The following is a 16,122-nucleotide window of genomic DNA, read 5'->3' as shown; positions in this document are numbered from 1 at the left end:
ATAATTATGCATCGATTTATTGTTAATCTAATTTTTTGTAATCCATTTATTCACGTAGATTGACTTTACTTGGCTTTGAATTGACTTTACTGAATTAAGATATTCACCGGTAGACACGGAAACCAATGACATTCGGTGAGAAATGACGTGGTAAAGTTTACTAATTCATCTATCAGAGATTACATTTCTATCTGTCATATATATTTATCACTCTAATAATTTGCGTGCATATCAAGCAATACGAATCAACGCGTACGTGAAATATTAGATGCAATTATTATTGCAATTAATCCGCGAGAAAAGACTATGTGTGCAGATCTGAGGTATAATTTACATTTAATATAAAGCTTATGTTATAAAAACTGAAGTTTATACATATAAAGACAAAAAATAAGAAGATTCTTTTTTGAGAGAGTGTACAGAGAGAGAAGGTACTTTATGTAAAATATAAGATATCAGAACAGTATATAGTTATTATATAATGCAGGATATTATATAAACTTGGATCAATAATAATTAATGGCAAATCTAAAAACTTAATTTTGATTTGCTTTTTAATTCGCAAAGAAAGATTAGAGAAACGAATTTGTGGTATTATTCACATAAGCCTTACATTATATACTTGAATTTGATACTTATATACGAAGATCTCTTTTTGAGAAAAGTATAGTAAATATAGAGAAAGAGAATATAGAGAAAGTAAAGAAACTATATAAAATATTTTATTTAAATCAGTACAATATATAATATTATGTGAACTTAGAGAGATGATTGATTGCAAATTTAAAAGCTTAATTTTGCTTTCTATTTCTCGTGGAAAAGTTATGGACGCGGATCTGAGGTATTATTCATAAGCCTTATATTATATATAATAGAATTTTCATATCTCTATAATAGAATTTTCATACATCAATATATATATATATATATATATATATATATATATATATATAATCTGAAGATTCTTTTTTTTTCCAAAAAAAAAAAGCGCATAGAGGGAAAAAAATACTTTATACAAAATATTATTGAAAATTCAGTATAAAATGTAAGATATATTGTGAACTTAGATTAATGATGATTGATTACAATTCTTTATTTTTATTTTCTAATTCAATCGCGCATCTCATCGTCTATTATTTAATTTAGAAAAATTTTGATATCACAAAATGCATCAGATATTGCATCGCGATGAAAGTTTATCTTTCTCTGAAAAAAATATTTAAAGGCAAGGGTATAACTTACGATATTATTTAATTGAATTATGTCGTTTATCTCGACTGTTCAATCTGTTAATGCGTCTTAGAATTCCAACTCTTAGGTTTGGATGACTTTTTTTGTTTCATGAATTTCATGTGGCACATGTATTATTATTTATCGTGCCATGAATTATTGTTGAATCCTCAAGACTATTACACTGTTTTAATATACAAGAAGTTCTCGGAACTTCGCGACTCGTGTGACATGTTGCTAGATTTTTGCTAGATCTTTACGATGCTGTGCAATTGAGAAATAATGAAAATGATAATTTCAAATCTCAACGCCGCAAATTATTTAAATCTTAACGTCAATAAAATCGCTAATAAATATCATTGCCGCGAATAATTTGCTTCATAAAATGAAGACGCGCGTGTATATCAATTTACGTAAAAGAAAATAATTGTTATTTTTGTTTTATAATCGATAATTTATCTAACAATTCGATATTATTTTTATTTACATAGTACGAGAATAAAATAAAATACATAAAGTGCATAACATTCTTTGTTAATATTTATAAGATTTAAGATATTTTTATGTTATTTTGATTATAAACATTGATGCAAATAATAATAAATCTTTTTTACATTTTCATGCTCGTGCGCGATTCTTTCAAAGGAAAGAATGAGAAAGTTCTGAGGTTATCTATATTAATTGTAAGATTGCAGTCTATGGTAGTTTTTTGTTTCTATTAATTAAAGTTTAACACGATATATCAATCGGTCCAAGAATTATGTTAAAATTCTGCACAAGCTCCAATTTGCATATTTTAACTTCCGTCAAAGATAGATTTATGAGACTAAATAAGTTTAACTTCTAATTTTTCCAATTTAAATTGAGATCAAAATAAATTATAATATTTTTAACTTTTATAAATTAAGAATCATTTATAAAGTGACCAAATTAAAATAAATTTTGAAAAAAATCTATCATCTTCACTTTTGTTGTTTTTATACAAATAAATCAGTACTATGCACAAGAAAAATATCTAATTATATTTTATTAAAAAAAATAGATTCCAAAATATATTTTTATTCAAGACTGACAAAATACATTAGAAGGCAAATATTATTATATTTAATATAATAATATAATAAAACTTGGAATATAAATTTTATATATATAATACAAATTTTCTCTGTGAAAATATGTATTAATAATTTATTATAATAAAATGTGCAGCGTGTATTGATGTACTGTGTTTATTACCCATTTGTCAGTATAATCTTATAAATTATCTTTCATTATTCTTGATTGTACATGTTACATTAATTAAGGCAACAGTAGAAGCTATATTTATACACAGATGTGTATACGTAACGATATAATGTCTTATAAGCGTTTTGACTAAATAGCTGTTCTTATGTATATATATTGCCGATATTTAAAATAAATTCATAAGTATGTACATATATAAAAAACGTGTGCAGTTAATTTAAAAAGACGATGTTTGGCATAAAATTAATTAAACAAAAAATTTAAGTAATGTAAAAAAAACAAAATATTACATATAAAATAGTTTCAAGTCTAATTATAATTTTTTATTAAACATAGTTTTTCTTGTACATTGAAATTATCTAAATTTTTTCATTATTATTTTCATTATTATTAAAAGTGTACATTTAGAAAAACATTTAATAATTATTAGTTTAATTAATTAATAATAATGTATCAAAATATATATCAATAATATAGCTTTTTTGTGCATCTTTTTTATAGCTATTCAATAATTTCGTTCGTAAATAAATCTTATAAAAAATTGTAGATAAAAGAATTAAAATAAAATCTAATATACTTGACATAATAAAATGAGTACAGTGTAAAATCATGCTTTGATATTATTGCTCATAAGCATTTATAACTTTCGTAAACGTAATGAAAAATTTTGTTGGCATCAAAAATGCTATTCTAGACAATAATAATTCAATTTTGTAGTAAGCTTGCAATAATTATAAAAACATAATTATTCGTAATTTCGATTTAAAACATAAAATACATCGTCTTTTTAAAACAGATATTAAACTTATACATATAAACGTTGTGTAAATAATATTTTGAATACTTTGAAATAGAAATGGCTGTTTGATATATATAATTCATATCTAACGACGAGCACACTGTTACTATAATGGGCAGTTTTTGTACAATTACGGTTATCCATAAAAGTACTACATGTAACATTAATTATAAATCAATATAACAACATATCAGCGCTAGAAGCTAGCAAATTATTATAGAAAACGCTATAGAATGTCACTTTCTCTCTTTCTCATATTTGCTTCAATCACTCTTTATTCACGCATTTCATTATACACATTCGAAACGTAAGTGTAAATAAAAAAAACAATTTGCTTTTTCGTTGGGAGCAAACATACGCGAACGTGCATCTAGCGTTATTAATGCATAATTCTTGTACGACGATTGCAGTATAATCGCTTCCAACTCTATTCTTTGTTTGTTGACTCGGTTATACACATCGTAATCGTATCGTATAATAGTACTTTTTATAATGTTTACACTTTTCTGCTCTTACATATTTTAGGTACATGCTTTTTTTCGTGTGCATTGCGGATAACAGACCAGATGCCATTTCTCTGTACATGATTCTCAAAAATAATAAAATCTGTGTACATAGGCATCACAAGCAATATTTTTCCACACGACTATAATATAATCTTAAGCATATAAAAATAAATTATAATAATATGATCATGTCTCTGTGAGCTAACGCATGTACAGTGAATACTATGTTATGTATATGTATATGCATACGTATATGTATGTACGTACGTATATATCAATATGTATGCATGTGTACGTGTATGTGCACAATGCGCATAATGCGTATATGTGCGTGAGTAACTATTAAGGAGATGTACTTCAAAATTATATATATATATATATACATATATATAATTTTGAAGTACAATATCCCCTTAATAGTTACTCGTTATTTTACGGAGTACAATTAAAATGCTTTTTTTTCTTTTACAACTAGTCTTAATGGAACACCTAGGCGAGTTGTATGCAAAAATTTCGATTACATAACAACTGTATGTATATTAATGTATCAATAATACCTGTTTAAAAAAAAGTTTACTTATATAATAGCACAGCGTGATAAGATACACGTGAAAAGCATTACAAGATTTCAAACTTCTACGTGCATTGGGTCTCCCCTAAGTGTTCCTACATTAATAAATCCACCATGGCATCTGCTGGTGTTTGCTTTGGCTGCAGCAAATTACCTGCGAAAGAAACACAAATTGATTATTTAAAGGATTTTATTTTAATTTACATTATATTAAAACATTTTTAGGTCGTTGTACTTACCTACATAGTTTAAAGAGTTAAGTAAAGAGTTACAGGCTTGTGAAGGCACAAGATAAAACGACTAGGATTAACGCTAGAAGAATTCCGGGAATTTGAATAGCTGCCGAGTTTCCATCTGCAAAGATGCATAAAATTAAAAACTAATGACTAAAGAAATTTTTGAAGATAAATATTCAATTCGATAAAATTATTACGTTTACGCGTACCTTTTTGTGCCATCTCAGAAGGATAATCTGAAAAAGAATTTAAAAAAGAAAACTTTAATATTCGTAATCACTTATATTATATATAGATATCAATATTTTAATCATTTAGAAATTATTCAATCACACAAGTCTAATCTAATCCATATATATAATTATAAAATAAATCATTGCGGCTGATTGAATATTTAGGATAGATAACGACATTTCTGATTTAATTCGAAATATTTAACGTGAAATATTGTATGAATCATACAAATTAATATTTATATTGAATGCAAAAGATGCAGAAAGATGAATTTATATGTATATTAATTTTTCTGCATATCATTCAATGTAAATGTTAATTAGGATAAATATACGTACCACCAGTAAACATATGCGGTTCTGATGTCATAGACCATCCGAATGCGTTTCTAGCCGAAAGGATCGCCTCGTAAGATCCAGGCTGAAGGTCCTCAATTGGATACTCCACAGTAAATTGATTTCCTTTACCATCTTTGACTTCGGGTTGAACAACAGTCCATTTCTCGTCGCCCTTACGACGGTATTGCAGCTGCAAGTAGAAAAATGTACCTCATATCTGCCACTTTATAAATTTTAAGAATGCGCTACACAGTTATATTATTCTTGATGTAAATATCTTGATCCAAAAAGTATATTTACCCTGTATTCTCTGATCGGTGAATAACTTTCCAGACGCCATTTCAGAATAATTCCAGCATCATTCTCGGTCATTTCGGCGGTAGATATTCTTGCTTGCGAGGGTATACCTATAAAATTTGCATTTTGCAAATTAAAATCTTTCAATTTAAATTTTATATAATATTTCTCTTTTTAAATTATTACATAATATATAATAACTACCTGTCAAGATGATAGACTTTATGTCTTTACCAATGCTGTTTTCCGCGCTACATTTGTATTCGCCAAAGTCCTGCAGCGAAGTGTGCAAAATTTTCAAAACGTGCTTAGTCTTATTGTTGGCCTTGATAAATCCATGATGCATCACAATCGATCCCTTCTTGTGCGTAATTTCCTTGCCGTCTTTATGCCACGTTATTATAGCCTCGGGATAGGCGCTCACGATGCACGTCAATTCCGATTCGATACCCTCGCCGCTGTGAACTACGTGTCTTTTCACCTCTATTTCAGGTACATCTATCACAAAGTAAAATAAAGTCAGTCAATAATGTTAAAATACCTTCGCAAAATAGGCATTCTTAACAAAATCTAATAAGCCACATCGGGTCAAACCGACAATGAGTAATTAACTCACAATGTACATTGACGTTAATTGCTTCCATCGCCGGCGTTTTTGAACCATCCTCCGCGAGACACTGATACAGACCACTGTGAGATCTGTTTACTTTCCTTATCGTGATATAATTGCCATCCAGAATCACATCGGGATCGTAGCCATCCACCTTCTTGTTCTAAAGAAAGAGAAAAATAAAATCAGTCTTGCCTTTTGTCTTTTTTGTATAATACTGCGTCCATCAATATATTTTTTTAGCGCATTTGTACAATTATTAATATCATACTAACTATATATATTTTAGCAAAATTATTAATAGCATTGTTATTTTCATTTTTCAATTTTATTTTACCTCGATAAACCACTTAATCTCAGGCGGTGGCTGCGCGTCCGTTTCACAACCAAGCTTGATAGGGTTGCCCTGATTCACTTCGACTCGTCGCGAAGGCATTACACGTATGATTCCCTTGTGCGAATGTTGCGGCGGTGACGAGGATTCTTCACGTATCCTCTCGGGATCCACCAACAAACGATGAGTTAAATTTATGTTTTCCGGTTGCAGAAGAATACTGCATTTGTAATCGTTGGAAGAGTCGCTAACCGACACGTTGTAGATCGCCAAACTGTTGTTCGGCAATCGTACGATCCTCTTCGGGTCTTCTACGTGCGGTTGCGATTCGAAGTATAGGATCTTGTTGTCCTTCATCCACGCAACCACATAATTTTCTGTAACCATCCGCGATAAAAATTTTTCAAAATGTATTATTAATATCGATCTCTTATCTTACTTACAAATCATGATTAAAACTTGCGCAGAAAATATGAAGAGATATACATATATATTTATAGTTTTAAAATTATTTTATTTCATTCGCTTTTGTTCTAAAATATTTCTCTTATCATGAAAGAAGTCTTATTGAAGTATTCTGCGCAACTTTTAAAAATAATTTCGTAAAGCTAAAAAAATCTTTTTGGAAAGCGTGTTGTATTGAATGGCGAATAAAAGAAATCACTGTTTTACAAACCTGTATGAATCACCTGACAGGGTAGTATAACGGTGCTTCCGGCTTTTACTCGAATACTTGTCCTCTGCGATAAGATTTGCGGTGGTGCCTCGGCAGTGCCAAGATTGTCATCTTCCTCCTCGAACTCGTCCTCTTCATCGATAGGTGTATCGTCCTCATAATCTTCTGTACTTTTAGTCGGTTTGCATAAACCTAAAACAGAAAAAGGTACAATAATATGAGATTTATGAAATGCGAATCCGAAAATAACTTATAATACATCAAGCTTTTACTAAATTATTTAAGTACGATTGTTTTAATATAATAAGTTTAATATATCATTTTAAAACATAATAAGTTTAAAATAAAGTGAAAAATACAATAAAATTTAATCTCGGCAAAATGACTAATATTCGTTTATGGTGTTTTAGTAAAATCTATACAGTATCTCTCTGTCTTTTATAAAATTCATAATAACGATAGAAATAGAATTTTGTTTGTGGTTACGAGTATCTAAATTACTGATACGTAATCAGTAATATTATATACTTTTTTTGAAGTAACGGTTTAAAATTGCAATCAATTAGACTGCCTTATTAATTTACTGAACCGCGGATGTTCAGCTGTTCGCCAACAATTTTACTGGTTCTCGTCGAAACCGCAAACTGATACCCCTTTCTATTGAGGAAGGGGGGAAGGGAAGTGGAAAGATGCAACAGTCGAAATTAGATTTCTAGTGCACGACCGCGCTCGATTTCGGGACGGAGCATAAACGTACACACCCCGGGTTTCTAATAATACGCGTTCCCATACCTTCCTTTTCAACAATGAATACAATTTCCCGCCAATTTCGCGACGGCGAGGTCAGAAGGAGAGCGAAATTGTGTGCAATTAGATCGGCCGAAGAGCTGATGCTCCCCCTGCGTGTTTGCTATCAGTTTGCCTCGTTTTTCACAGGGCACATCTTCACGCTAACGCGTTATACACGCCGTTCGATTTTAGCTGACCGTAACCACACCCTGCGCTCGGGAAAAAAAATGGGTCGTGTAAGTCAACTCGGTGGTTTGTTCGACTTCGTCGAATGGATGGCAAAAAGCATCCGGCAATTTTGCGAATTAAAATCACTAAATCATCGTTTGTCGTGATTTAAATCTGCGACGATTTGAGTCTGCCATAAAATTCTGAAAATTATGGATTAATAGATTTTTGAACGCGTTTGAATATGCATAATTGCAATTTTCTAACAATTGTAGATGCTGCAAAGTAAAATACAACGAACGTAAAATATAGCAACGAAACCTATTAAAATTTAATTAAATTCTCTCTTCCCTTCTCTCTTTGTCTCTATTGAATTTATTATAATATTAATTCTATTATAAATTTATTAAATAAATTTTTATTGTGAAATATATAAGATATTAAATATAAAAAAATAATAAGAAGCATACTATATTCTAGACATTCATTCAAAGATTACATTGAAAATAATTAATGTAAATATGCGTTGAATGTAATTTCTGAAGTTATAAGTAAATCAACTAATGAAACAATAAAACAATGAACATAGCATTTAATAATAATTGTCGAGCGTTTTCTCGTAAGCGAAGCAAAATGCGATTACGTGGAAAGAACCCCATGAATCTAGATTAATGACCAACCGCTACATGCTGGCACCCCTGTGCTCCAGTTGGAGACTGCAACCCCAGTCTCTGCATTCTCCCTTAGCAACGATCTGTTCTATACACGCGAGTAGGCGCCACGATGTCCCATTGCTCAATCCGTGTGACTCTATAGAGTTACACCCACGCATTCTGCCAGTCGGATTAATGTCATGGTACATTACGTTCATAGCTTATATTCATTTTGCATTTCACATCATCAAATACGTACATCAGTCGCGAAGACTCTTCTTTCATTTTCGAAAAAGAGAGATCGCGCGCTTCTTCTGTAGTAAAAACATTTTTCATTTATTCAAATTATTTATTTAAATTATATAGATTGTTAAGCATATAGGTTTTTATATTTAAATATTAAAAAAATAGTAACATAGCTTATTAAAAACAACAGATGTATGTAATTGTATGATATGTGGAATATCAATCCTATATAAAAAATTATTTATGGCTTCGAAATATTTGTTCTAAATAAGATATTGTAACATCATGCTCTTAATTGAAAAGTGAAATTGCTTGAAGGGACGGGAAAATGGTCTAAATTGATCAACGAAATACATTAAGGTGTGGTTTACCACTGATGGTCTCGTTAAGGTTTGGCATTTTAAACTTAGCCCTCTAATTTTTCTTCTATACCTCATTTTCTCAGCAAATTTGTTACGATTACGCTTTCACAGGAAGTCAAAGAGAAATTTTAAAATCCTAATTTTAGGAGAAAAATTCTTATTTTTTTTTTGTTTTATAGATATAGATTTTATAGATTGTTTGGATTTTATTTTTTTTATCTTTCAGATTTTTTCTTAATTTTTTTATATTTATAACATTAAAGACTTTTGCTTGCAAAATTTCAAATTAAAATTCTATTAAAGCTAAGATATAAGATCATAAAGGATAAGATTTTCCAGTGTTTGTTTTTTACTTCAAAAAATATCTTTTCTATTTAAAATTTTACATAAAAATTAACAGTATTCTATGAAATCTATTTTATCAAAAATAAATCCATCCTAAATTTGCAGTGAAATAAAAAATTTAATTAAACAAAAGAACCGATATTTCTGGAATATCTGTATATCAGACTCGAGATTCAAGTTATCTTATTGCAAATCAACGTAAATGCATTAGCTTGCGAAATAGAAAAGCTTCGCCTTTATATTGTGGTCAACCTCATCCTCCTTCATATTAGCGATTTGAGTATCATACTAATGACTTCTACAGAGAATAACGGTTATGCACGCAAAAAACCGCAAATCTATTTTATATCACAAGCACGTTTTTTGTGCACCGCGACAATGTGATATCATCGTGACATCACACGCCCGAAAAAAGGACGATATACCTGATCATATCTGCAGGACACGTCACCTTGCCGCAATGTCCTCACGTGTATTTTAACAATGAGAACGATAAGGCATGCAGTACAATCGCGTTTCATAAATAAAAAAGAACGCTTATAAATTACTTATAGGCAGGAAGCGCAAAAGAAATTCCTCACATTATGAAAATGTCAGAGTGCATCCGCGATTAGCATTGCAGTTTCGCGCGAGTGTTAAGTTAGAGCAAAAATAACTTTTCCTTTCGATGAAGGGGAGACCGCGTAGTTCGTGGAATTTTTGTTGGGTCGGAGCTCAAAACCGATTTCTGTTTATAAGGCTCTGGCTGTAGCTGGAGTTATTTGAATTTTATGTAAAATAGACGCTAACAAAGAATGTTTAAATTGCAATGTGCAATGAGATCTATCATAAGTCCGTGATTCAATTATTATATAAATATATATATATATATATATATATATATATGCAATAGTAATCTAAAAATACATATTATATTAATTATATTACAAGTATTAATTAAATTACAAATATATACATACACTATTAATAAATTAAGTAAATATCTAGTAGGTAAATATAAAGGAAATTAATAGAATTAAATAGACTTACAAAAGAGCGTTGCACTTGGCAATTTTAATATTTTTGTTTGTGCCTATTTAATTCTATTAATTATTTCCTTTATATTTATTACTAGATATTTTATTTAATTTACTAATAGTGATGAAATAAATATTAAGTAATAAATAAATATATATATATATAAAACCATTTTTTTTTTAATTTATAAATTCTTGTACATTAATATTTCTCATAAGAGGATGAGTGAAGTGTTAGGAGATTTTTTGTTATGTTACGACTCTTCTGAAAAAAGCTTCAAAGTGCATACATTGTAATCATTCGTCGAATGGTAGCAAGAAAGTATGGTAGCACGTGGGGTGCTAAAGAATACGTTTTAACGATCCGAGGGTTCCTCTTATCGATCGCGTCTTTCTCCCTCGCTTTCCACGTCTTTGTTTGTTCCAGTCGTCTTCCCTTTTCGTGAGAAAATAACATCGTATCGGGTGGAAGTTACGAAATTTCTTGACACAAGCTCGGATTCCATAAAAGAGACATTGTTCTGCGAACCGCCGCGTTTTGCCTTACTCCGGAATGCTTCTTATCTTGGCAAGACTGCCGACATTCCACGAATATATCGAAGACATGTTTAAATAATTTCTATTTTATTCAAATTTTTAATATTTTACGCCATTTACTGATCGAAATAAAAGAAGAGATTATATATATACATATAATATAATTTCAAATGAAAGTGAAGTTTTCATATATAAATCTTCTCTTTTTTTTCAAAAGCTTTTTTTATTTTGATGAGTGAGTGGCATTGAAGAGTATATCTTTTATTTTCTTGCGACAAATCCATGTCGCTGAATCTTCACTGATATCTTTAAAGACGGCATCAAGTCGCGTATCGATTATTCGAGAAGGTTTGACAGCATTCAACGGATTACGAATGTTGAATGGATGACGTCAGCCCCCACATTCTCTCACGCCTTAATGGTTATTATTGCCAGGAGGCACGCACTCTTCTTATTCTCCGAGAAGGGGGACCCTAAGGCGACGCGCACGCATATGCGTACATTTGTACAACGCATGGACGTGGTGCAATAGAGGACAATGTCGATGGAATGTGCAACGCGACGTTGAGAGTGTATAACGAAAAGAGGAGTGCCATTAGCCGAATTGATCCTCCTATGCACCGCACAGTCCCTGAATGTTTTTAGCACTCGTGAGATTTATTCGAATCGATACTAAGATCAAAATTAATCATAGTGTATTTTTTTTTTTCAAGATAGTATTTCGCTTTAAAAATCTCAAAATATTCGGTTGTAATTATTATAATCATATTTCTTATATTTTTAAAATTATTTCTTTACAATGATACGAGAAAAATCACGAAAAAATTCGATCTAAAATTAAACTTGTCACTAATCGTAAATACAAATTAAATTTTGATAGAAGAAAAATTTCAGTTATAAAAGAGAAATCTAATTAATAAACAATGATCTGATTTATATATGTCCTTTTGATTTAATATAACTCATTGCATATAATATATTCCAGAACACCATCTTTAATTCGGTTAAAATAGATTTGGAATTAGATAATATGGACGTCTGACAATATAATTGCGTTTAATACTGAGAGGTTATTAGTATATGCACATAGAAAATTATTATTCATATTTAATTCGCTGAAGATGCAAGTCAAATATGATCGAATAGGTGAATGACTCCGTTCTAATAAAATCGAAAGCTTTCAACCTCTCGAAATAAACTTATATTTCTGCGATATCAACGCGTATAACACTCGTATCGTTCTTTTTTTTTCTAATGAATTGCATTAGTGTCTTCGAAAGATAATGGTAGACATCGTTGCGAAAAGGAAGACCATCGTAAAAGAGAATGAGAAATTCAATTGCGCAACTTCCGGCACGAACTGATTCGAAATAATTCGTTATTGCTCCTCGGTCGGTTCTCGCATATTGGGTTCGTCACCGTCGTGCGAAAATAACCGCGGCACGGCTGCTGCAAGGGATATAAGTCTGTTGGGTAAAATAGCAGAAGGGACGACATTGGGACTGGCCGTGCGCCAAGCGGAAAGATAACGCGGGACCACAGATGCTTCGTCGCGTTGCCACCATCGCGCGGTTCTCCGACTGACTCATTATCATCGTTGAGGGGATTAAAAAGTGTCAAAAATATTTTAAGGAAATATTTTTTGAAGCTTTATAGGAGATCTGTAAAAGTTAAGTTTGCCAAGATTCGCAAAAAATATGTGCTTCTCTAATAATCGAAATAAAATTGAAACATATGATTCTCTCGATAAATATTTTTTTCCTTGTCGATTCTAATTTTATATAATTCACTATTAGTGATAAAAGTTAATAAAAAAAATACTATAACTATTGAATTGGGAAACTTAAATTTTTGCAGATCTTATATAAAGTTCCAAAAATATTTCCTTAAAATTTTGTATTATATGCTATAGCAGGATTTTTATCAGAAGTGACTGATTTAGACTAAACTCGTGCAATTAGCATGTTCTAAGTAGTTTCGATACTATTTTTTATCATATACATATTTTCGGGTGGGAATCATTGTCTATTTAAAATATATCCCGTTGAACATAATGGCATCCCAAGAAGTTTGATTGGAAGATAATTCTTGTGCGCAAAATGTATGTGTCAGTATCCATCCTAATAGAAATCTCTCTGGAGACGTAAAATTATACTCGAAGCGCAAGGGGTTGAAACTAATAGCATCGTAATTATGACAGGTGAATCGTGTAACGTCATTTCCATGGTGGATCTTTGTCTCGCAGCACAATGAACTCGATTCGCGGCATGTGGCTAGTCCCGCAGTCCCATCACGCAGAGACATAACTCTAACACACGCATACATATTTCGTCTATAGGATCTAATACTTTCCCTTATTTGGAAAGCCATGTTTCTGGGGAATTACGATTACTCACGTGTCATGAAAACACGAATCTTGAAGCTCTTGCGTTATAATAAAGAAAACTTTTGTTAAAATGCGTAAAAAATATCTTGTTTTTAAAACTCTTTACACATCTATTAAAAAATTATTCAAAATTTGACTAATTAGTTAGTAAAAGAGTTATTATTCAGAATAAATTTATAATTAAAAGAAATAATAAATTTGTTACGTAATGTGCACGTACATCTATATATATATATATATATTAAATCAAATAATGCCATATACATAATAATACGATATGATATCATTCGACTTTTTTTTCCATGAGTCACATTATTATAATTCATTGATTCCATTTTGGTATCTTCTGTCATACACAAGATATATAGATAATTTTCATCCATTCTAAAGATATTATTAGTCTTACTTGTTCTCCTTCATTTTATCGAGGGTTCAGAAAACTTCATGCTGTATCGCAGACAGTTTAAAAGACCGTTAAATAATGAGTCAGCTCATAGAGAAAAATGACCATGTAACATCTTGCGCGCGCGCGTGACCGGATCGTTACGGATATCAAGAACACGAGATGCTGCTGTGAATAACATTAATCTTCCTTGGTTGGGCGTGATCCTCGTAAGGACAGAGCCGATGTATCTACGTAATTTAGAGATTACGAGAAAATGTGCGTTCAAACAGCTATAAAAATTTAATCTATTTCAAGCTTCTATTGCATGACTTTCTCTAGTAAATTTAAAAAAAATTTTTTTTAATTTACATTTGATAATAATCTATTCTTTCTCTTTATCTCGTCTCATGACATAATGAATTAATTACTGTAAATTATAAAAAAACATTACTTCAAATATTTCTCTTCATTATTATATCTGTTATTTCTTTTTATTATTCTCTATAAAATAAGATATTTTATTTATTTTTTATTATTTTCTATAAAATAAGATATTTATATTATCCCGATTTTTATTGCAAAATTAAAAAAAATATAATTATTAGATGCTATTCTTGCCATTAGAAATCTCTCATATGACATATATAAATTATTTTTTCAAACGTGTCAATCTTATTTGTGACTTTTGTATGAAACAAAGATTGCAAATAATGCAATTGAGGATTAATCACAATCGGACATATCCGCTTTAGATAAGTCGAAAAATGTTTTACTGATGCCACCGACGCGTCGTGTGTAATGGCATTATCTCTTTCATTAACACATCGACATAAAAGGATGCAATATAATGAGAATATCTTGCACCTCTCCACGCCTATAGTATTAGATTACATCATATAGCGGGAATGTGTTTATCGAAATTTAATCCGAAATATTACGCCGGACTACGTGCTTTGCACCCTGTAAAAAAGGAGTATCCATTACGAAATTTAATTAAAAAACGACGATGATCGCTTTAATATGTTGGCTTATATAAGTTTTATGACACCTTCTTGTAAAAAATTGACATTCAGTTGCACTTCCATTAGAAATCAGCGAAGTTTGCATAGTACAACATTGTTCGCTAATGACTGTTTTATCGGGGTCAAGTTGAATTATTCTTAGCATACTCACAATGTACAATACATTTTACTTACAATTAGAATGTCTCCCACACGTTATAAATCAACTGTCTTATTTCGTCCGCAAATTACGCGAAATTATAATTAACAGCATCCACGCGGAAAATGTAGGTTAACTGCCTTATAATTGAATCCCGCCAAGGCTTTATTAATTATCAAATGATATTACGTTCGTAACCATATATGCACTACTCATTTATTATTATTAAAAGAGCAATCTTAAAAGAACGCATATTCACGTGCTGTCTTGTTCTTATATAGATTTACGTTCTTATAATACGTCGTGCGTAAACAAGCGCGAATCGTAAAAAAATTCGCTAAATTAGGCTAAAATCAATTTAAACAACCCTAAAATAAAAAAATAAGAAAATACACCCGTTCTAATACGCGGCTCGGACACAGGAGTAGATCGACCTTAAGGAACGATAATTGCATCCAACGCGATAAGTAGTAGAAATGCTTTATGCTGGTCACACTTCACGTGCAAACACCTTCGCTCGAAACGAAATTTAATTTACTCGGTAACTTAGCGTACACCTACGCTGACCTAAGCGAGTGTCACCATGCACCTCCCACTAAACAGACATACCGTGTCCGATCACGATGCTTATTTGTCACGGGGCACACGTCACCCATCCACCACGTGGCTTTACTACTATTAGATGATGTCATCCTGCGAGACGAGACGTTTCTCGACTTAGCCATTCTTAATTACCGCGCACAGTCGTCATTATCATCGCAATTAGCGAGACGAGATGGACGCGCACGTCCGTAATCATTTTCTCGCGGATATCCCCACCTTCCCCTTTCACTCGTTCGCAGCATTCGCCCATTCATGCCGCTCATTCGTCGTGTTAATTGTTCCCGTCTTGGAGAAACGTATCTACTTCGTTTCCCTTACAAAATAGCCAGAGAAGATCGATGCTTTCCACTTTCCGTAACTGATGTAATTACATGTATAACATTCATTCGGAGCGT

At 31.1% G+C, this 16,122-nt stretch overlaps 1 protein-coding gene across 1 annotated transcript in view; it reads right to left on the bottom strand.

Moving 5' to 3' along the window:
- Positions 1–2,443: 2,443 nt before the first annotated feature.
- LOC145937617 (neurotrimin) overlaps positions 2,444–16,122 on the bottom strand; it is a 58,316-nt gene continuing 44,637 nt past the window's right edge. Inside the window, exons 2-10 of the mRNA XM_083040779.1 lie at positions 7,077–7,268; positions 6,404–6,777; positions 6,073–6,229; positions 5,661–5,954; positions 5,460–5,566; positions 5,160–5,349; positions 4,797–4,823; positions 4,591–4,705; positions 2,444–4,505 (exon numbers count right to left, since the gene is read on the bottom strand). Coding sequence (XP_082896905.1) covers positions 4,620–4,705; positions 4,797–4,823; positions 5,160–5,349; positions 5,460–5,566; positions 5,661–5,954; positions 6,073–6,229; positions 6,404–6,777; positions 7,077–7,268 — 1,427 coding nt within the window. The 3' untranslated portion in view covers positions 2,444–4,505; positions 4,591–4,619. The remainder of the gene's footprint in view (positions 4,506–4,590; positions 4,706–4,796; positions 4,824–5,159; positions 5,350–5,459; positions 5,567–5,660; positions 5,955–6,072; positions 6,230–6,403; positions 6,778–7,076; positions 7,269–16,122) is intronic.

The sequence above is a fragment of the Prenolepis imparis genome, unplaced genomic scaffold, assembly GCF_030444845.1.
Source record: "Prenolepis imparis isolate NDT839.2.m4 unplaced genomic scaffold, iyPreImpa1.0 SCAF_6, whole genome shotgun sequence".
NCBI classification, from domain to species: domain Eukaryota; kingdom Metazoa; phylum Arthropoda; class Insecta; order Hymenoptera; family Formicidae; genus Prenolepis; species Prenolepis imparis.
The sequence above is the reverse complement of the archived record's forward strand: the minus strand, read 5'-3'. Positions and strand labels throughout refer to the sequence as shown.